Below are 22,750 nucleotides of genomic sequence, written 5' to 3'. Positions count from 1 at the left end.
TAGGGTACGAAAGTGTGTTAATGTGACTAGACGGGGTCAAGAGAAGGAAGACCAAAGGAGAATTTTGAAAAACTTGACCATTATTCATCACGACTCAGCCATTGTGGGAAGAGGGGGGCGAAAAACACCAAGACCAAACAGCTCGGGTTACTACATCATGAAAACAGGCCGGCATTAAAAATTCATGCAAGGATTTTTCAGACATTTTTGGTGGAAAGGCCGAATAAATGTCGCTTAGATCCAACAATTCGTCTCCGGTCTGATACTGGGTAATAGTGCCGCAGGTATCAGTGCAGAAGTGGATGGCAGGACATAATTGTCAACTAAAAAAGAGTGATAGAGGCATTTGAAGTATCATATGAAACATATGTAGCTCCATATGTCCCACTCCAACTTTTTGTATGAGTTTCAAGTTTATTTATGTAGTGCTTTTCACAATAATGCTTTTTACAATTAAGAAGCATTCTGTTATCAGCCAGAGATGAGTGTCAAACTAATGTCCATATGGCAGTAATATTCAGCTATAATATAATACATGTTAATAGTTAATGTCATGTATTCAGTTAAGCAGTCACAACAAATCTGTTAAGCAGCAATTACAACTTGTGATCTCAATGATTACATTATAAAGATAATATTTGATAGTTTTGTATGTCAATCCAAAGTCGGCGTCATTTGAAGTCTCCACAATTGTCGATGCACTCAATATGTTCCCCTCTGATTTATTGTACAGGATGCACTCAGTGGTATCTATAGTGGTCTGGTGTTCCCTAAACCCTCAGGCGAAGTCCCAGTCATCCCCCTGACCGTCATTAGGAACTGTCAGTGTGCCTGGAGAGGGAGTGTAGATAAGTTTCAGATAGTGTCAATTGCAGATGAAAGATGCTAGGGGTGTCATGCTTGACTAGCTTCTGTTCAACAAAGTCCCATCTCTCTCAGCCTCGCCCCCCCCACACTTCCAGAGGCAACAGCGGCAGCGACCTCGAGCAGGCGCCCCCGGCTCGCTCACCCAAAACTACACCCCCCCCCACCCCCCCCAAACACCCGCCCCTCCCTTTCCTGCTTACCTTGGCTAAGCCGCTTTGCATGTTGATTGGGGGAGGACTAATCCAGTTTGCAGCTGTCGTAGACCAATGATGAATCACCTTTCCGTCATTCGGCCGGGAGGAGGGAAGACCTGGAAGGAGGAAACAACGGTGGAGGGGTTGAGCCTACAGACAATGTGCCTCTCTGTTCCACCGACTTCTCTCTTCCCATTTTGCGCGAGAATAACAAAAATGTTTTCTCAGACAACGTCTATTGTGTCACGGATGGCTCTTCACAGAGACACTGAGCTGAAATAACAAGGAGTCATATTGTTTTTAGGGTCCTGGCAGGTGGAAAAAAGGGAGAGAAAGAAAGAAAGAAAAAGAGCGAGAGAGCGAGAGAGAGAGAGAGAGAGAGAGAGAGAAAGAAAGAGAGAAAGAAGGAAAGAGGGAGGGAAAAAACACTATTTGACAGATGGTTGAGGTCCGTCCAGTTTCAGGTAAAAGGGAGTTGATTTGCTGCCAGCAGCATCACTGAAAAGCAACCACTTGTTTAGCAAAGTGCAACGGTTTGCAGTGTTGAAACGCTCAGAACTTCAGGAGAAAGTGTCTGGAAGTTTTTCTAAAGTGCTGGAAGTGTGAAAGAAACAGGACAGAGGGAGTTAGAAGTGTCAGAAAAGGAAAACATTTGACAAATAAGGTTTGTGTCAGAAACTGACGTTATTTTAAAAGCAAGTCAAGTTTTAACATCTCCATGGCATGGATTATTTTTCCCTCGTTTTAACTGCGACCATCTGTAACGGATATTTTATAGCCGATCAAGAAGGACGGCTAAAAAGAGGTATGATAATCTATGCTGATAAAACGTTTCTTATTTCCTCCTCTTTGTTATTCATAAAAATTCAAATGTTTGTTGATAGCAGGGACACGACCATTCCTAATTGATTCTGGCAGGGCGGCACGCAAGGCATTGTGTTTTTGGCGCAATTAGTGCAATAATGCTTTTCTGAAGACTGATGTGTGTTTTAGTTTTGCGGCCGCACTCACATCACACACAAACACCCGTAACATACATCCGACCGCAGACGCATACTGGCCTGACCTTCCATTTGCTATGCATAATAAAATCCCACGAGTGCGCGATGGAGCCAGTAGAATAATGTTTTCAGTGGCGTGGCCCTCGGTACATAAACAAAGAAACAATTAAGACGCTCGCCAGAGCAAACAGCATGCTTTAGTGAACTCTTTAGTCGCTCTCGTTGAGGTTTGAGGCCTCGCAATCACACATCTCTCTCACACGGCTCCGGCTATTGCTGCTTCAGATCAGAGATCGCTGGGGAAAATGAACGTATGAAAATTGCAGCGTGTGCTACGGGGCCAATGGTGGTTAATTTTTAATGCTTAAAATGAGAAAGTCAATCAATCATCAGATGTCTCATTAATTGTTAAATTTGTGTCAAATGTCATTTGATGTGCCTCAGGGGAATATCCTTGTTAAGTGTATTTCTCTGGAGAGCTGCTGGAATGTTCTTGTTTAATGTAGTTTTTTTTTTTAAATAATAATAATGATTATTATTATTATTGTTGTTGTTGTTATTATTGCCCTTTTTTTGCTGTTATCTGTAATTATATATTGTTCATAAAGTTAATATGTATTGTTTTGCATGTTGTTAAAATTGAAAAACTGTTTTAGCTACATAAAAATAATTGCCATTAATGTGGTTTTAAATATAGATATATTTGGGTTGCACTTTATTTTACCGTACGTACACTTTCAATGTACTTACAGTGTACTTACCCACAAAAGTACTGAGTTGTGTAAATTAAATACATTGGTTAAGGTTAGGTTTAGGTTAGTACCTAGTTATTACATAGTTATTACCTAGTTGTCGTTACTACAATAAGTGCATAAATAGTATGTTCATCCGAAATAGGACTGTAAAATAAAGTTCTACCTATATTTGTATGTATTATATATTAATTATTTTTAAAAGGGTGTTTTATGTAATTGTTTTTTAGTAAATTCAATACATATTTATTTTTAATGAGCACTTATATTTCTCGTGATGATTAGTTTGAGTGTGTGTGTGTGTGTGTGTGTGTGTGTGTGTGTGTGTGTGTGTGTGTGTGTGTTTGCTTGTGTCATTCAATATCATGTGACCGTCTGTGTGTCTCTTCCTCTCAGGTCTATGGAAATGCAGGATCTAGCTAGTCCACACAGCCGAGTAAGTGGAAGCAGTGAGTCCCCAAACGGTCCCAACATCGACAACTCACATATAAATAACAATTCCATGACACCAAATGGCACTGAAGGTACGTCTCCTCAGCCTCCCGTCAGCCGTATACCTTCATTACTGTGCTACAGCACACTGTTTTTAACCTGCATATTCCCTTTGTATAGCGTTTATGCTGTAGTGAAAAGTTAAATTTGTGTTAAACATCTACAGATTTTTTTCCCTGATGGATATGCGATATGCTTGTCATGTCTTGCCATTTATATACTCCATTTTAGCTATTGTAATCTGGTCAAACATTTAAATTCCTTTTATGTTTTTATTAAATTAAATTTGAGTATATGTCACTCATTGTCTTCAACTTCATTGTTGTAATATTTTAATGATATATTTTTCAATAAATGCAACAGTGAACTTTAGCACTACATGAATTAATTAAAAAAAAAAATAAAAAAAAAATAAAATTACTCTATGCGTACACTATATAAACTGTAGATCTTTCTGTGTTTTCACAGATCATGTTACAGCCCATAAGAATTTTATTCATCTCTGAAGTAGTTTACATAATGTAATCTTGAATGTGGTTTTTCTCCATTTCTGTAGTGATAAGCCCCAACCTGTGACAGTGCAGATTGTCATGTGTCCTGTCCCATTCTTTCTTCCTATAGGTGATAACATCACTATGCTTACCACAGCTGACTGGTTGTTAAGTTCTAGTTCACAGTCCGCTGCAGGTTTGTGCAGTTCTGGCGAAACAATGAAAGGACAATACTTGGCGTCATATGTGAAATTACACACGCTTTATGGTCATTTCACCCCGAGGCAATCCTAACAATTCCATCTGATTACATTCACGAATGTGAAAAGCCAATTTGATGTGCTCACATCTCTTCAACTATTGCGCCTTTCATTTGGACTCTTGTTTGGCATTCTGTGTTGTGTTATGGTGAATCTGTTGAAAGCATGGTTTGAGACTTTTGGCTTTGATTCCAGACTGTCAATGAATGGTAAAGCTGTGGGCACGCGTAATGTGCGTTTAGCTTTTTATTTGATGTTCTTCAGGACGGTTTTATGGTTATGTGTGGTATGTGATAAGACTTGACTGCACTAGTTTCTGCATGTGCCGTGCCACTATTTTCCCGTATCCCTTTGAGAAGGAGGGGTGGGGGGAGCGTTGGTACGTATTCAAACCGCTCCCCATCGACATGTGTTCTTTTGAGGGAGAGCATAGCTGCAACATGTTCGACATGACAAGCTGATGGCTACCTCAGCCATGAGGGATTTCAGTGGGCATGACTCTGTACCCACATAGTGAATTTTGTTTTCATAAATGTAAACCTCCACCCCACCCCCTCCTGAGACAGAGATGGATTCATTTCAAAGATCCGGGCCTGTCTAAACGCTGTGAAATCGTCTCCCGGTTGCCCTCATTGTAGTTCGAGCAGTTGGGTCAAACACATTTTATACACCATGCATTGCCTTGACATATCAATTATGCTGCACGTCCATGCATTCCACAGTTTATTCCTGCCATTAAATTCCACCTTTTTTGCCTGTTTTCCCTTGATGCTACATAAAACCCTTCCGGTAAGAAATCAAGTGACTAACATTTAGAATAGATCAGTTGGCATTAAATAAAAGGTCGATTTTCAATATAGAGAAAGTAATGCACTAAAAAAAAAAAAAAAAAAAAAAAAACATGTACTGTCATTCAAAAGTTTGGGGTTGGTAAAATGTTGGGGTTTGTAAGTCTCTTATGCTCACAAAGTCTGCTTTTTTGGATCAGTAGAAACAGTAATATTGTGAAATATTAATTTAAAATCACTGTTTTCTATTTTTTAAATTTTCAGCAGCCATTAGTCAAGTCTTCAGTGTCAAATGATCCTTTAGATGTCATAATATGCTAATTTGCTGCTCAAGAAACATTTTTTATGTTATTATTATTACTACACTTAAAAAAAATGCTGGGTTAAAAACAACCCAAATTTGGTTGAAAATGGACAAACCCAGCGATTGGGTTGTTTTAACCTAGCGGTTGGGTTAAATGTTTTCCCAACGTGCTGGGCAGTTTTATTTAACCTTTTTTTTTTTTTTTTTTAAATGACTATATGGCTAGCTTAAAACGAACCCAAAATAGGTTGGAAATTAAAAATCATAATTACTAGAGACAACAATAATAATTAAAAGGTCAACATTTATTAATAAGCAATTTAATAAATGCTTATTGTTTAATTATTATTTATTAAACTTTTTAATAAATGTTATTTTATTAAACATATTAATAAATGTTAATTTTCAACATACTTTGGGTTCATTTTAAGCAAGCAATACAGTAATTTTTAAACAATAGTTGAGTTAAATAAAACTACCCAGCACGTTGGACAAACATTTAACCCAACTGCTGGGTTTGTCCATTTTCAACCCAACTTGGGTTGTTTTTAAGACAGTTGTACTGCTTAATAATTTTGTGGGAACTTTAATACATTTATTCAAGCTTCTTCAGTTAATATAAAGTTCAAAAGAACAGCATTTGTTTGAAATAAAAATATTTTGTATTAATTTCTTTAAAACGTATTTACCCCAAACTTTATCATTCTACATGTCATTCTGTCAGAAGTAGATTGGAGAGGTTTATTCATTTAAATACGAGTGTTTATTATGGCTGTTGTCCTTAAATCAACACCAGAGCTGTGTGTATTGGAAGGGAATTGTCCTTGTTTTATTTGTAGAAGAGATTAGCTTTAATTGTTGGCCTCTCCTGTGAGTTAGCCAGGACAGAAACCTGAAAGCTCTATTATCTCAATAAGAAACCCAGTTCAGTACAAAACCCAACCTCCTAATGATCCTTTCCACATTGTGAGCCAATGAAACCATCTGGATGAGCACTTTGACTTTACAGAAGTTTGTTTTTTCTGCTATGCTTTAAATTTGCACATTACCTTGAGATTAAGTAAGTTGATTTTACAAGCAGAGAGGCATTTGCCTGTAGTGTGACTGACAAAAGGCTTTGCTAGTGCAGTGTCACAAATGCTCTGCTTTCCTTCTGTTTGCAGTTAAAACAGAGCCAATGAGCAGCAGTGAAATCGCCACCTCTGTAGCAGACGGCTCTCTAGACAGCTTCTCAGGATCAGGTACGACACGCACACACTCTACACAGCTGTAGAGCTGACTGGTGGGAGATGATCCCAGAGATGGGTTACTGATAAGCAGAGGCCCAGGAAGTGTCCCTGTGGCTGCGGCTGTAGTAGCATGAGGCTCTGTCTCAGTTCCCATGCCAACAGGCGTTGAGTTATGACCCTCCCAGCCCCCTTCTCGGCCCTAATCGACTGACACCCCATCCCCGTGGCCCTTAGATCCTATAGGTTTTAGATGTATGCTGCAAAACTAAGACTCCTAAATTGTGAAATGCCTTTCTAAACCGCAGAACTTTGGAGCGGATTTAATTTCGATAACTGTTACACGAGAGACGTGAAATGTAAATTGATTGATATGAAGTGCCTATTTGTATTTTATTTCTAAAAAAACCCAACTGAACATTTTGAAGCTACAAAACCAGCTCGCTTGCATTGTGTCAAAAACGTTATACTCTCAATGGTCTATTTTCAAAACTTAAGCATACAAATTTAGATCTACTCCATGTTATAGACTCCTCACATTACTTACTAAGCAAATGCGAAAACTCTTCATGGAGTATTACATTCCTGCTAATTTGTCTTATTTCCCTACCTATTTGACTAAGTACCTGATACCTTTATGTTAGACTCATATAAATCATGGCTCGGACTTCTATCTCTGAGAATATGAATGAAATGAAGTCATTTGAGACTGTTTTATACTCAGGGGATGCAGTAGTGCAGAGGTTCGGTGTTTGCCCAGACCAGGTGCTGAAGTGTGGGGAAAAGGCCCCATTTTCAGTGCGCAAAGAATACAGTTACATTGAGCAAGAGCTCCTTAACTAACCCTTACTTTAAATGTCACAGCCAATTATACACAAAAGGCAAGAGAATCGCAATATTCGTAATTCCTTCACCCCAAAGAAAGACATCCAAACCCTACAAATGGTAATGCACAAAGGACCTAGGCTTATATTTAGCAATCTATAAATGGCAATAGACAGCCTAATAATATTAGTAGTGGTTATTATTTAAAAAAAACAAAAAAAAAAACCTTTAAATACTTGTAATACTTACAAATTAAAGTTTTGTTTGAAATATTTCTATTATTGTTGTTGTTAAAAATAAATCAATAACAATAATAAGTTATTGAGAAAATGACATGAAATTTATTTTTATGTATATTTATTTGTATTTTAGTATTTTTTATATATATATATATATAATACACACACACACACATACATATAATATAATATAATATAATATAATATAATATAATTATTTTAGAAGACTGAGATATACATACTACGTCAGATAACACTTTAGCAAAACATGGTCAGGTGAAAGTGTCTGAATAATTTTTTGTTCCAAGTAGTCCATTGTATGAAGAATTTTTGGGTATAATATGTCACAGTTTATTTTATTTTGCTATCCTTACATAAATGAACTATAGTGTCCTGTACCCACTAGAAAAATATATCAAAAATATCAAAATGTCTGAATAATTTTTGGTTTGACTGTATATATATGTTTGCCATGAAAGGTACCTTTTAAGGGCACTACAATTTGAGCGCAAGTTCCCAGACTTAAGCCATGCATTCACTGGCACATCAAAAGATCTCATGTTGCTCTGTAGTGTTTGTGTGAGTTAACTGAATGGCCCTCCACACCGTCATTAAGGGCTGGGAACCACAGAGCCGATATGTGTCTAATGAAGGCTCCTTATGTGTACTACTTACCTGTAATCAGGCCTGCTGATTTTTCATTGTACAGTCCACTTTAAACCCTTGAGTGTGCACGGCTATACATCATTCCTAGCTCCGTGTGTGTGCGTGTTTGTGGACACTAGACCTTTCCATCCTGTGTAGGTTTTTATGTATACAAGTCAGCAGAAAAACGCTCCCATATTACCTGATTATTTTCCTTCGTTATTGCTCTTAATTTATCAACCTAAAATAAGGTTAGTGAAATAAATAGTGTAATGCAATGTAATTACTGTTTCCTTGGATTCCAGAAGTTCTGTTGGCAAAGAATAATATTTACCTTATTTTTTAATGTTTGAATATGTGCTTGCCTCTTTTCTTTTTAACTCTCCACAGCCATTGGAACCAGTGGCTTCAGCCCAAGACAAACTCACCAGTTCTCTCCCCAGATTTACCCTTCCAAGTAAGGCTTCTTTTATTTTTCTTTAAAAAATAAGCAGCATCCAACTTCATTTGGGCCTTTAATTAGATCCTTCTGCCAGATTCTGGACTCTCCGGCTGCTTTGTTTTCATTGATGTCTGCAGCTTGCATACTCCAAAATCTGTTGTAATTATTATCTTGCAAAAATTTCCCTCATGATTTATTTTTCTTTCGCAATGTATATCAGCTGCTTAATGGCTAGATTTTTCTCCATTTCACAGCTTGGCCAAATATTTATGATTAAGTAGCAGAATCACAGAGAATTTGTCTTTGAGCAAATTTCAAGATATGGGCTTTTGGGTAAAACTACATGTCTCCCTTTTCTCTTACTTTGCTCTCAAATAGCAGACCCTATCCACACATTCTTCCGACTCCTTCCGCCCAAAATATGGCCGCGTACGGACAGACGCAATACACCACAGGAATGCAGCAGGCTGCTGCCTATGGCACGTACCCTCAGCCAGGCCAGCCCTATGGGATTCCAGCCTATGGTAACTGATTCAGTTTATTCTTTTCTAAGCTATAAAGCTTTGTAATCCAGGTTGTGTTTTGCTTTTCACTCAAGCAGATGAACTCCCAACCTTACAAAACATTCTGTTTTTCCTGCCATAATACTATAGTAACTAAATTAATGGGAGCACTTTATTTTAGTCATGTTCCCCATGTACATATAATGTACTTATTACAGTAGTAACTGGGTAATAACTATGTAATAACCATGAATCTATCTCTAAACCTAACCTTAACCTCTGTAGTTACGTTATATTACCCAGTATTTTCTTAGGTAAGTACACTGTAAATACACATAAGTAAAATAAAATAAAGTGCAACCAAATTAATTTTTACTACTGAAAAAATACATTACTATGGAATGTTCTTTAAAAAAGTATGCTAATGCTTCAGAATTTTTTACATTTATTTTAATTCATTAATTAATTAATTTATTTACGGACAGTGAAGGAAATTTGAACATCTTTATAAACATTTTTTTTTTTTTTCTGGGCGAACATTACATTACATTACATTACATTACATTACATTACCTAATTAATTTTCATTAGCATACCTCACTTTTCAAATACTGTATTTCCTCCTTTTGGTGAAAATTATGGCTAATATTTAATGTTTCTTGGTTCTTTTGATGCATTTAATTAAACTGAAAGTCATAAAATGAGACACAGCTAAATTTGAACAGTTAGCATTTGTAGCATTTAGCACAATACTTAGCATGTAGCTTTAAGATTAATTCTAAAACGTCGCTAACAATGTGCTGATCACTAAAATTAGGCTAACGCTTACCTCAGCCCTTAGTAGCTCCTTTTCCCACCTTCAGTCGAAACTTAGGACTCTGCTGACCTTTTGTTTTGTGTTTGCAGACTCAGTAACTCCTCCTAACAGTTGCTAATTTCATGCTACTTCAACAGATATGGGAGATATAAAGATTTCAGTTCATCGTGTACACACTGAGCCCAACTCAAGCTAGAAATGTTTTTCCAAGGGTTTGAACGCTGTGAAACCTTTGCGAAAATATGTGCACAGATAATGTTGTTTAGGTAGAACAATCTGGAATATGCTCCTGAGAGTTCACATGTTTGTTTGAGTGGAAGCAAATCGCAAACCTGCATTGGGCCTGATTCAATCTAATCAAAAAACAGGTTTGTTTTAACTCCGACCAGCAAATTCTTGGAAATCTGTGCTGAGTTTGGCGCAAACACTTCAATACAAAGGTTGCTTGAACCATGGCCCAGTGCGAAACAAGCCACCGTTATCTTTTATTCTTGATTGACGTGGAAGGAGTAACACTGAGGATTGTGCATCATATTGCTCTGGTGTCACTAACTGATTTAGGTCCATTGTGGGCAGGCATCAAGACAGAGGGTGGATTGACCCAGGCTCAGTCTCCAGGCCAGAGCGGTTTCCTCAGCTACAGTTCCAGCTTCTCCACGCCTCAGACGGGACAAGCACCCTACAGTTACCAGATGCAAGGTCAGGATCACCCTCTTTTCTTTTCCTTTTCTGTTCTTCCCGGTGGAGTGACAAAATAGAGCCGTGATTCCTCTCAGGCCCCCTTCAAAAGAGGACACAATTAATGGCAGACACGGACCAATTCATAACATCCCCGAGCAGATGGTTGTATTGGGTTGTAGTTGGACACAGTCTTTTTTGCATTAGGCCTGAAGAGAAACAACACAGATGGAAAAAAATCCCTTTTTCCTCTGTAAGACCAATCTTTTTCTCCTTCGCGCTAGGCCATGTACGTTCTCAAGTATGTTTGCTTAAAAAGGAACACCCGGGACTCTCGTCTTTGAGGTCAGTTCATGGAAGTCACACTTGCGTACTGGGAATTAAACGTGCATAAGGCAAATTGCCTGCCACCCAGTGTTTTTTTGGAGACATTGTCCCAGCTCCAAAGCCAACAGTCTTTTTCTGACATTCTGTTTCTCCCGTCTTTCTCCCTGTAGTGTTTTCCTTCGAGCCTCCAACAGTTAGCACTGGTTTGAGCTCTCTAATCTCCAAATAATGTGTGACAGTAGAAACATCTCCACGTTTTTGAAATCTCTCCAGAGCATCTCACAATAAATAATGTGACATATGTGGTCTGTGGAAGCTTCTTTTCCATGCCTCATAAGTAGAAACTTTCGGTTTCTGCTGATGCTGCTTCAACACCAGGGTTGTAAGTGTTACCCTGTTCCAACCGCAGAAGTTTAAAGGCCTGTTCACACTGTTCAAGTCCAATGAGACTAAATGTCATGAAAGTATAGAATCCAAAGTATGCATCCAATCTGTTCACTGTGTCTGATACCAAATTTGAGAGAATTTTATAATAATATAAATATATTTATATTATTATATTTAATATATATATTTATATATTAAATATATAAATATATATATTTTATAATAATAATTTTTATTCCTAAAGGACCTTGTTTAGCATCCAGATGATAAAAAATCAACCTAGCTGTCAAATAAAAGCCCCTGAATGCTCATCGCAATAGAATATTTTGGACTTAGGAGTTTGTAGAAATGTTATAAATGACTTTTGTCATTTTTTTGTGCCAAAATTTGGTATGAATAGTCCTCAAAGGAATAGTTTACTCAAAAATGAAAATTATGCCATTATTTATTCTCCCTCATCTCATTCCAAACCTGATGATCATCTTCATGCAGCTCTTTTCCAAAAAATAAGACCATGTATGTCAAAATTCTTTTTTTTTTTCACCAAAAATAATAGCATACAGGTTTTTTGGAATTACATGATGGTGAGTGAATAATAACATCATTTTAATTTTTTGCATAAAAATATCACTTTAACTGTCATCTCACAACAACACTGCATTGGGTTTATTGTAAGTCAGAAACTGAGGTGCCTTCAGTCTTCCTTTCAAAGCCCATGCAGCCATAAACACATTAGCCACTAACTGCAGAAGCAGATGACAGATGACCATTAACCAGGCCAGTCTGTCTCTATTGGCTTCCTCTCTGTGCCTCATCGATTAGGCAGGTCTGGACTCAGAGGAAGAGACTCAACATGGTAGCCAAATGTAGACCCCCCATCTATACGATACCAACTGCTGTCCCATAACCCTAGTAGAGCGAGCCTACACCCAGCTGTCAGAGGGAATACAATTAAATTAATGTTTTTTACAGTGCTCTTTCATGTCTAATGGAACGGCTCTGGCTTTCTCTGATCACGATCCAGAAATGTAACACAGAAGGACCTTCTTAGTTTAAAATGGTGAGGTCTGGAGTCGTCACACATTGTGGGATTATCATAAATATCACAAAATAGTGAGAGAATATGGAAATTTTAACACTCTGACACTCTTTAACACATCAAAATTCGGGGTGTCAGTAATCAGGCTTTTGTTCAATTACATGGAAATAAAACAAATAATATATTGACTTCTAAAGCTACTTTTTGTGATGTCTATTAAATTATTTACTGTGCCATATATAAATATAATATGAATATAATGAAACATACAAGCATAAGCTTAATTAATTAATTAATAAAGAAATAATAATTTTCTTTCATTTAGCTGAGATTTAATTCGCTCTGTGCAAACTGTGAATTCGCAATGAATTGTGAATCTTCCTGACAGCATTTCACTCAGTACATCCAAGTATAAATTAGGAATTAATTTTCCAGTTTCACACCTGTTTGAGCTTTGCTTCCTTGTCCATAAACATAACGACTCAAGGGTAGAGCCAGAGAGGGGCTTCTCTCACTGATTTTCACTAAGAGTAGATGATAATTACAGCAACAATTGGGCCTCCCTCCATTCTGCACACCAACAGACTGCTTTTTAAAGAAGCCCATCTGGACTTGATCGCTTGCTCCCTAGAGAGGCCTACAAAACTTCTGCTACAAATATTGTGCACTGATGATAGACATAGCCCATGGCAAGAGGACTGATCAAGCACAGCAAATGGACTCCCAATTGGAGTGGCCATAAGGAGAGCCAGTGTCTCGTCTTGAGTGAACTAACTGGAGCAAGACAGAGCGGAGAAGGGGGAGGAATGGGGGAGTTTTTTTGCCCCTGGGAAAAACCAGGCCTCTCCCCAGCATGGAGTCATTCTTTTGGGACCGGAGGGGGTCTTGCTTGGCTTTTATGTGGCTCCGGACTCTTTCTGGAGTCAACTGCTTTCCTACGAGTCCTGGCTTTTATGACTTTTTGAACTGTGGATTTAGCTAATTTGTTGTGCAATGGGAGTTTGATGCGTCTCACTTTAAATGACGGCCCAAGTCTAGAGAGGAAGTCAACAGCTTTTAGAGCACCTCTTGCTGTACTTTAACAGAAAACAAGAGTTAAAAAAAAAAAAAAAAAAAAACTTGCTGGTTGAGCCACACAGTAGTCCACAAGTAAAGCTGTTGTATGTTTGTTACACTTAAAGAAGCAAATTTGAGGTTACAGTGAGACACTAACAATGGAGGTGAAAGGCGCCCATTTTTGGAGGATTTCAGCTGTTCTCATCACTTTTACAATAGTGTTGTTATAGTTAAATAAATCTAACACTATTAAAAAAAATGTGTTAATTGAAATAAACTGGGAATAAAATAAAATATAAATATTAGATGAAAAACAAAAACTTAAAAAAAAAACTGTTGCCTTTGCAACTGTAATAAAATAAGTTTAATTTGAAGTACTGAAATTACTAAAACTTAATTAAAAGAAGGTTAAACTAATAAAAATTACAAAATCACATGGATATATATATATATATATATATATATAATTGAGCCTAACTTGTACTGAACCCAAAATATTCCTCTACACCAGTTTTTTTTCAGTCTGCTTGAGAATTTCAATGTACTTTGAGAAGTTTGACTCCAAGAAGCACCTCGAAACACGACATACCTCCAGGCTGTCCCGGCCCATATAACTCATGTCATGTATGTTATTAAGTCATTAGATGCTATCTCTACATAGAGAGATTTAATTACCCAGAAGGTGCTTCTTTGAGCAGCTTGAAAAGAAGACAGATATGCATATTCATTGAGGCAGGATGTCAGGTAAAAAGACCTCCCATCTCCCTCCCCCTCATTCACAACAGTGGCACTATGTCTGTCATTGTAAAGGTAGCGATGGATGAAATAATAGACCCAACCCCCTTTCCGCTTTCTTTCCGACCATCAGCCAAGATCCAATCATTGATATGGAGAGAGAAAAGATAGAGCCACTGTTATATCCCACCCACCAACACACACACACACACACATACACAACCCCTCATGCCCCTATAGTACCTGCAAGGCTTTGTCTTAAATGCCTTAGAGGTTGTTTAGGTCATGCTTGGCTCGGCCCCCATCTACAATTTCAAAATGTCATTTATTTTGAAGGTTATGTTACATTTATCGCCCTTAGAATTATATCTATTACGTCAGATGCAAACAAAGGCTATGTCTAATCTGGATACATTTGAAAAGCATAATTATCTCTACATTTTGGCTCTCCGTCCACATTTAGACAGCGTTTTTGTCCTGCAAAAGGATGAAGATGCTTTTTTGAAGATCCAAGTGGAAAACTTTGAAAATGCCATTTTCATGTTGTAGTGTGGATTGTGCAAAACAGCGATATTCAAAAACTATGACACATGCTTAGTCATGTGGCACATATTGTACCCATATGTTTATACCAGTATGTCTCAGCTATGTGTTGCTAAAGATAAATGTTACTTTGTACAATCTTCATCTGACATTCCTGCAAAGATGGCAGACAATTTACTGCCAATTGCTGTCCTGTGGCAAAACTTAAGGACAGTTGCGTTTTAGACCATAAGGCGATTGAGTGCGATCTGGACTTTTTTTTTTTTTTGATTTTGCTAATAAAATGATGGTGCCAGAAGAATAGAGAATTTTAATATGTCTGGTCTCTTTGTATCATGTCAATGAGCTTTTATAATGCTTTATGCATGGGCAGTAAGATGTTTTCCGATGTTTAAGTATGGACGAGAAACTTTTGGAAAGTTTCTCTGTACAACACACGAGTGTTGTACAGAGAGCGTTTTAAAATGAAAACACTGTTTTCAAATGTATCCTGATTAATGTAGACATAGCCAAAGCCTCATTCAATTCAATCTTTCTGTGTGTTTTGCATTGTGATTGCTCACCGTTTTGTCTCTTTCTCTCGTAGGAGGCAGTTTTACAACAACTTCAGGGCTGTACGCTGGAAGCAATTCCCTCACAAACTCAACTGGATTCAATAGTACACAACAGGTAGCTGTAATTGAATTTCTATCTCTGACTATCTAGTCAGTAGCACACGTTGAAATTGTATTTCCTCCATTTGGCACATGAACTCAGTATTTTTTTTCCTTCCTCCTGTAAGTCTTTATAGAACATGTGTACGCTCACATATTACTCACATGATATGAATCACTCTAAATGTCTCGACCACTGTACGCAAGGATTACCTCTTGCTCTTTTCGCGTATGAATTATGCCACGAGCGGAGGAAAAAAGAAAAAAAAGTGAAGACAGATCGCTGTCCAGATGTAGCACACAGGAGACATATGTTCACATTTACGTTTTGGAATCTGCGCTGTAAAGTAGCAGCGTTGTGTGCTGCTATCTCACATTACCGCCTTGATGTCTTTCTGCAGGACTACCCCTCCTACCCAGCTTTTGGCCAGAGTCAGTATGCGCAGTATTACAACAGTAGCCCCTACACCTCTCCATACATGACCAGTAATAACACCAGCCCCACCACACCCTCCACCACTGCCACCTACACCCTACAGGAACCTCCATCAGGGATCACCAGCCAGGCCCTCTCAGAGCAACCGGCAGGTAAGAGCGTTTAGTTTGGGGGGGAAAAGGTAGGGAATAATAACAAAAAGTCCTAAAAGTTGCTGCAAAGACAGAATGTGATTTGCTGATTTTGCAATACTAAACACTGGTGGTGCAAAAAAAAGGAATTTTCCACATTGATTTTTCACAGGAGTTTTACCCATATTTGAATTACACATTGTGTTTTAGGAAATGTTCATAAATTGCCAGTACTTTTCCAATTTTCAATTTTTTTATTTTTTTTCTGACCGTGTGACACTTGTGTAGCTTATTATTATTTATTTAATTGTTCATTTTCTGTACTGAATATCAGTATTGTTGTGATTACATAACCTGTGCTGTCATCTAAAGTCATCCTTATAATATTAATATTAATGTCTAATATTAGATTATTTCTTATATCTATATGTTGTATTTATTAATATCTTTTATCAGTTGTGACCCTGGACCACAAAACCAGTCATAAGGGTCATTTTCTTGAAATTGAGATTTATACATCATCTGAAAGCTGAATAAATAAGCTTTCCATTGAAGTATGGTTTGTTAGGATAGGACAATATTTGGCTGAAAATCTGGAATCTGAGGGTGCAAAAAAAAAAAAAAAAAATATTGAGAAAATCGCCTTTAAAGTTGTCCAAATGAAGTCCTTAGCAATGCATATCCACTCATAAAAATACATTTTTGATATATTTATGGTACGGAATTTACAAAATATATTCATGTAACATGATCTTTGCTTAATATCCTAATGATTTTTGGCATAAAAGAAAAATCAATATTTTGACCCATACAATGTATTGTTGGCTATTGCTACAAATACCCGTGCGACTTATGACTGGTTTTGTGGTCCAGGGTCACAATTATCAGCCACAATGTGAAAATAATTATTAACAAACAAGATGTTGAAATCACATAACTTACATGCTTGATACAATATTGCTGAAAATAGTTTGTAAAGAAACCAAAGCAACCGTTGCTTGTTTCTAAGCAGCGCACAAAATGAAAGCCCTGGAATGCTGCAAACGCAGACAATCAGATACAAACTTACTTTTGAAACGATGCTCAGCCAATCAAAGTCGAGGACCGAACTAGTATAATATATCCAGTATTTCATTCATTCAAAGCTTGTAAACCCAAAGTTTTCTTACATTTGCCTTGTCGTGTAATTAAGAAAGGATGATATAGTGCATAACACCCCCATTGCCATTACTAAAGCTTAAATGGTATCTAGGGTATAAGTAGATCAGATAAACAGCATGATATTAGAGCATGTGGGCAGCAGCTACAGCACTGAGCACTAGATGAGGTAAACGGATCCAGCCACAATGTGAAGGTGAAAGCCTTTTTTATTTTCCTCTTTTGATATACTTTTTGCCTTTCTTTTTTCCTGCAGGAGAGTACAGTACAATCCACAGTCCATCAACCCCCATTAAAGATTCAGATTCAGATCGATTGCGCCGAGCTTCGGATGGAAAGTCACGTGGCCGGGGAAGGAGGAACAATAACCCATCCCCACCTCCTGACTCTGACCTTGAGGTATTGGACCACTGCCACTCTCTCAGTGTATCTGATTGGAATGGCAGTGATGGAATTAATTACTATCCAGATACTTTTGATAATCTAGAAGTGTCTGTTCTTCTTTTCCCTTAAAAAACAATGCATCAACATGTTTAAAGAGTGACACCGAGTGCGTTTAAATGCTCGATCTTACATGTTACAACATGTAAATGCCCTAAACAGAGTTTTTTTGGTGAAAGCTTTGTTTTGCATGCTTCGCTTTGCATGCAAACGCCTTAATAGGCTTTCTGTCAGTTTATTTAGTGTGCACGTCACATGTTTGGACATGAAGACCAGAGAAAAACCAGATCATTTCAAATCTCTTGTAAACAGTTTTCTTGCATTGGTACGTTTTTATAATGAGCAGAGTTCTGATAGTTGTCAGCATTTTGTTGTGCATGTAAAAAGACTTAGAACTCAAAATTAGAGTTCAGTTTGGTTTTGAATCAAAAAAATCTGTAGAAGTGCATCTTCTTTTCATTAACATAACCTGAATCTCAAGAAGGTTTCGGCCCCATTAGCAAGCTGACATCATAGCATGTTAACAAATCTAGTTAATTAGTATTGATTGTGTTAATGCATCAGGGGCAGGGGAAGGATGGTCCGGTGGTGGTTCTTCCCGCAGTTGCGGGGTGCTATGGTGACCATCAGTGCTGTATATCTACCGATCCCAGAGCACATGAATCTATGCACCCTTCTTATTGACAATCAGATCATCTTGCATGCTGAGTGAGCCATTGATTTTGCTCTTTCTTTTCTCAGCGCGTGTTCATTTGGGACTTGGATGAAACAATCATCGTTTTCCATTCCTTGCTCACAGGATCTTACGCCAACAGATTCGGAAGGGTAAGTGATGTATTTTAAATGCAAACACAGGCAAATATTGCGGCAAAGTTTAGAAAAATACACAGAAAAGGGGTCTGTTTGGGTACACCGTCCAGCTTCGAGGAACTCAGAGTTCAGAGTAATTGTTTCTTTTTTTAATACGATCGTCGAGGCCTCGCAGGCATTCAGCTCGGCCTGCAGCTGTCAGAGTTATGTGGCTGGTACAGGCATGGATTACAAACCAGTTGCACCGAGAATGTCCATTGACACTTCTTAAGGGTTTTTTGTCCTTCAGAAATGTTTCATTGTTAAGTTTAATTAAGTGTTTGCCGAAACTGCCCTTTAAGTGAGGTTAATGTGTTATCGTGAAGTTGATGAAAGTTAAGAAACACTTTCTTTAGTTTTAGATTTGTATATATAGTGTCAAACCAAAATTTACTCAGACACCTTGAACATTTCATTCATTAATACAGTTTATTCACTATAGTTTAAAAAATGGTAATAAAATATGACAAGATCTCAGAGTTAAACTGTGTCAGAAAAAAATAATCTTAATTATGTCAGATAACACTTAAGCAAAACATGGTCAGGTCAAAGTGTCTGAATAATTTTTGGTCCAAAAAATTTTATCAATTTTACTAGTAGTCCACTGTATGAAGAATTTTTGGGTATAATATGTCACAGTTTACTTTATTTTGCTATCCTCACTTACATAAATGAACTACAGTGTCCTGCACCCACTAGTAAAAATATATATCAAAAATGATATCTAGTGTCTGAATAATTTTTGGTTTGACTGTATATACCAAGGCTGCATTTATTTGACAAAAAATGCAGTAAACACAGTAATATAGTGAAATATTACTACAATTAATATAAAAGTTTTCTATTTTAATAGATTTTGAAATGTAATTTATTCCTGTAAATGGCAAAGCTAATTTTTTAGCATCATTACACAAGTCTTCAGTCACATGATCCTTCAGAAATCAAAATCTAATATGCTGATTTGCTGCTCAAGAAACATCTTTTGTAACATTGTCCATGTCTTTACAGTCAGTTTCGGCAATCAATTTTAGGCATTTTTGCTGAATAAAAGTTTTAATTTCTTAAATAAAAAACGACTTACTGTCCCCAAACCTTTTGTAGTGTATATAAAAGATATAATATTTTGTGTAAAATATGTATATTTTTGTATATGTATGTAGAATCTATATTTTTGCCTTTATTTATAGGATAATGTTATTAAGACATAATGCCAAATTTAGCAGGTTCAGAAGGGTTATGAAGATGCAATAAGAACTAGTTTACTTCTGTGGTCATTGTATTTGTTATTTTATATAAACCATCATAAGCTATATTTGAACTTTCAAAACAAACAATTTGGGAAGTACGGCGATCTGCAATTCTCAGGCTTCGTCAATGATCTCATGCTTTTATTTAACTTGCGCGACTGCTCGTTCAATTCACCAGATTATATTTTCACAAAAACTGCGAAGTCTGAGTTCAACATGCATGTGTTTTTAAACCCGCTTTGTGTCTGAAGAATGTAGAAAGCTGCTTCCTTGTTTGAGGGAATAAATCACAGACTTGGCATTTTTTGGCTGAGCTTCTTGAAGGGTTTTTTTCTTTGTGGTGAGTGTAGATGACAGCAGCGCTCGGATGTCAGTGGAACGGGGCCCGGCGGCTGGTTTGTTCTCTTTGTTCCTCAGGCAGGGTGTTTGATGGGGGTGGTGTTTTGTTTTAAGGGTGAGGGAGCCCTGGCCCTCGACCCTGCACTGTTTATTTACTTTATCTCGGCTGAGCATGCTGGGTAAAGAAGCAAAACTCTGAGAGCGCCTCAACCGCATCCACTCTCTCTCCACACACACACACACACACACACACACACACACACACACACACACTTCAACGGTCGCCCCTCCGATTTTAAGGTCCTTTTCCCAAACCAATCTTCATTTATAATGTGACAGCGAGACCCCATCATTCTTTCTCTTCCTCTCTGCTCTCAAAATCTGATTACAAGTTGCCCTTTTCACATGTAATAATTTCTGTTTACTGGGATTTGATTGGCCAGAGAAACATATTACAAGAATTTGATGGGAGAATTAGAGATTTAATTTCCAATTTTCTCTTATTAGTTTTAGACATACATAATTGGAGTCTAAACTCCAATTTTAAAAGTTTGGGGTCTGTAAGATTATTATTATTATTATTATTATTTTTTTTTTTTTTTTTCAAAGAAATTAATACTTTTACTCAGAAAGAATGCATCAAATTGACAGTAAAGGCATTTATTACAATGTTACAAATGATTTCTATTTCAAATAAATGCTGTTCTTTTGAACTTTGTTCATCAAAGAATCTTGAAAATAATATGTCACGGTTTCCACAAAAATATTACGCTGCACAACTGTTTGATATTAATAAGAATAAGCACCTCTGATTTTAAGGTCCCAAACCAATCTTAAATTGTAATGTGATGGCGAGCCACCATCGTTCTATCTCTTCCTCTCTGCTCTCAATATCTGATTACACGTTTCCCTTTTTTACACTTAATAATTTCTGTCTACTGGGTTTTGATTGGTCAGAGGAACATATCACAAGAATTTGATAGGAAAATTAGAGGTTTAATTTCCAATTTTCTGTTACTACTTTCACACATACATAATTGAAGTCTAAACTCCATTTCTAACAGTTTAAAAGTTTGAGGTCAGTAAGATTTTTTTTAAAATAAATTAATACTTTTATTCAGAAAGAATACATTCAATTTGTCAAAATTGGCAGTAAAGACATTTATAATGTTACAAAAGATTTCTATTTCAAATAAATGCTGTTCTTTTGAACTTTCTATAGTTCAATAGTTCAACCAAAATTGAAAATTCTGTCATCATTTACTCACCCTCACATTGTTCCAAACCTGTATGAGTTTCTTTCTTCTGTTGGACACAAAAGAAGATATTTTGAAGAATGTTGGTAGCCAGACAGTTGACGGTAGCCATTGACTTCCATAGTATTTTTATTTTTTTTCCCTACTATGGCTACCATCAACTGTTTGGTTACCAACATTTTTAAAAATATCTTCTTTTGTGTTCAACGGAAAAAAGAAACCCGTACAGATTTAGAATAACTTGAGGGTGAGTAAATGATGACAAAAATTTCAAAGCCATCCCTTTAACCAGTCTTCATTTATAATGTGACGACGAGCCCCCATCGTTCCTTCTCTTCCTCTCTGCTCTCGAAATCTGATTACACGTTGCCCTTCTACCAGAAATATGCTTTTCCCATCTACCCTGCAACATCACAAACCACATAATGCTCTCTTAAATCATATCAGCACACTCATCTCAAACCCTTACATTAAAAACCAAGGTACTTCACGTTTCTCCGATATGAGGCGTAGATGACATAAACAGAAAGTAAACCCAGTGAAATGCATTTCTTCCAGGGAGACCGTTGAGGAAGAGCTCTATAAATAGAGCCGAGTTGGAGAGCTCACTGCTGTGGTTATCAGTTATCCTAATTGGCATCAGGGCAGCTCGCTCCCATAAAGCTGATGGTTCGGGCCAGCTGTGTGGCCGTCAGACCCGGAGGGAAAGCTTGCGGGGGTGAGGGGGTTTCGAAGGGGAGGACTTGGCGCCCTTCGGGTGGCGCTGATGTGTGGGGACAGGTGGCAGCGAGAGCAGAAGACCCTCTGGCACTCCGGCCTGCTTGTATTCTTAACTCTCCTGCTGAATGATTGTTTAGATTTAATTGGAGAGGATTCGTCGGGCCAGAGAAGTGCACTTTGCATACCTCTCACCACCAAACCTGCTTTTATTAACTGTCAGATACATACACAGGTGTTTATATTAAGTCCACTGACTGGCAGGCTCAAAATAGATGGGAGGGGAGGAATATTGAGACGTGTTGTTTTAAAACAAAGAAGCCCTTAACGAAGAAAGAACCTATTTTAGATTAGGCAATTTATTTAAGAGTTCTTTTTGTAATTAAAAGTAACATGAGAGCAACTCAGTATATGTAAACTGCAAAATTATTGATCATTTTTTTCATTAACCCTCATGTTCTGTTTGGGAGTCTGAGAGACTCCATGACTCTTTTAATAGCTTAGAAAACATACTTAACATTGAAGTATCAGGTTGATGACTTCCTGCACTCATGAGAACTGATTATAAACATAATTTTAACTTGCTAACATGCATCCAATGACCTCCATGAAATATATTACTTCATTTTGGAGTCTCAGAGACCTCAGATATAAACAAAGAATAATTGCAATGGATTTTCACATGCAAAAGGACTGTAGAAATGCATTCCTGCCAATTGTATTTGGTTTATTGGAATCACTTTTTTTTTTTTTTTTCAAACAGTCCCCAAATTATATGTTCCAATTGTTACTATAATATATAAATGTTTCACACTTAAAAATTTCTAATTGTTTTTTGATTGATCAGAGGACCATATTACAAGAATTTGATTGGAGAATTAGAGGTTTAATTTCAATTGGAGTCTCTAAAAG

At 37.2% G+C, this 22,750-nt stretch overlaps 1 protein-coding gene across 9 annotated transcripts in view; it reads left to right on the top strand.

Moving 5' to 3' along the window:
* eya1 (EYA transcriptional coactivator and phosphatase 1) overlaps positions 1–22,750 on the top strand; it is a 73,526-nt gene that overhangs the window by 30,203 nt on the left and 20,573 nt on the right. For 2 of the 9 annotated variants that reach the window (XM_051882794.1, XM_051882792.1), the window contains 10 exons: positions 3,211–3,338; positions 3,928–3,993; positions 6,313–6,390; positions 8,475–8,541; positions 8,905–9,050; positions 10,408–10,545; positions 15,198–15,280; positions 15,666–15,852; positions 17,246–17,388; positions 18,172–18,255. In XM_051882794.1, coding sequence (XP_051738754.1) covers positions 3,215–3,338; positions 3,928–3,993; positions 6,313–6,390; positions 8,475–8,541; positions 8,905–9,050; positions 10,408–10,545; positions 15,198–15,280; positions 15,666–15,852; positions 17,246–17,388; positions 18,172–18,255 — 1,116 coding nt within the window. In that variant the 5' untranslated portion in view covers positions 3,211–3,214. Of the gene's footprint in view, positions 1–1,163; positions 1,867–3,210; positions 3,339–3,927; positions 3,994–6,312; positions 6,391–8,474; positions 8,542–8,904; positions 9,051–10,407; positions 10,546–15,197; positions 15,281–15,665; positions 15,853–17,245; positions 17,389–18,171; positions 18,256–22,750 lie in introns of those variants that run through there. The other 7 variants (XM_051882793.1, XM_051882797.1, XM_051882796.1 and 4 more) reach the window with 7 other exon arrangements.

This window comes from Ctenopharyngodon idella, chromosome 23 (assembly GCF_019924925.1).
Source record: "Ctenopharyngodon idella isolate HZGC_01 chromosome 23, HZGC01, whole genome shotgun sequence".
NCBI lineage: Eukaryota > Metazoa > Chordata > Actinopteri > Cypriniformes > Xenocyprididae > Ctenopharyngodon > Ctenopharyngodon idella.
This window is presented reverse-complemented; position numbering and strand designations above follow the sequence as displayed.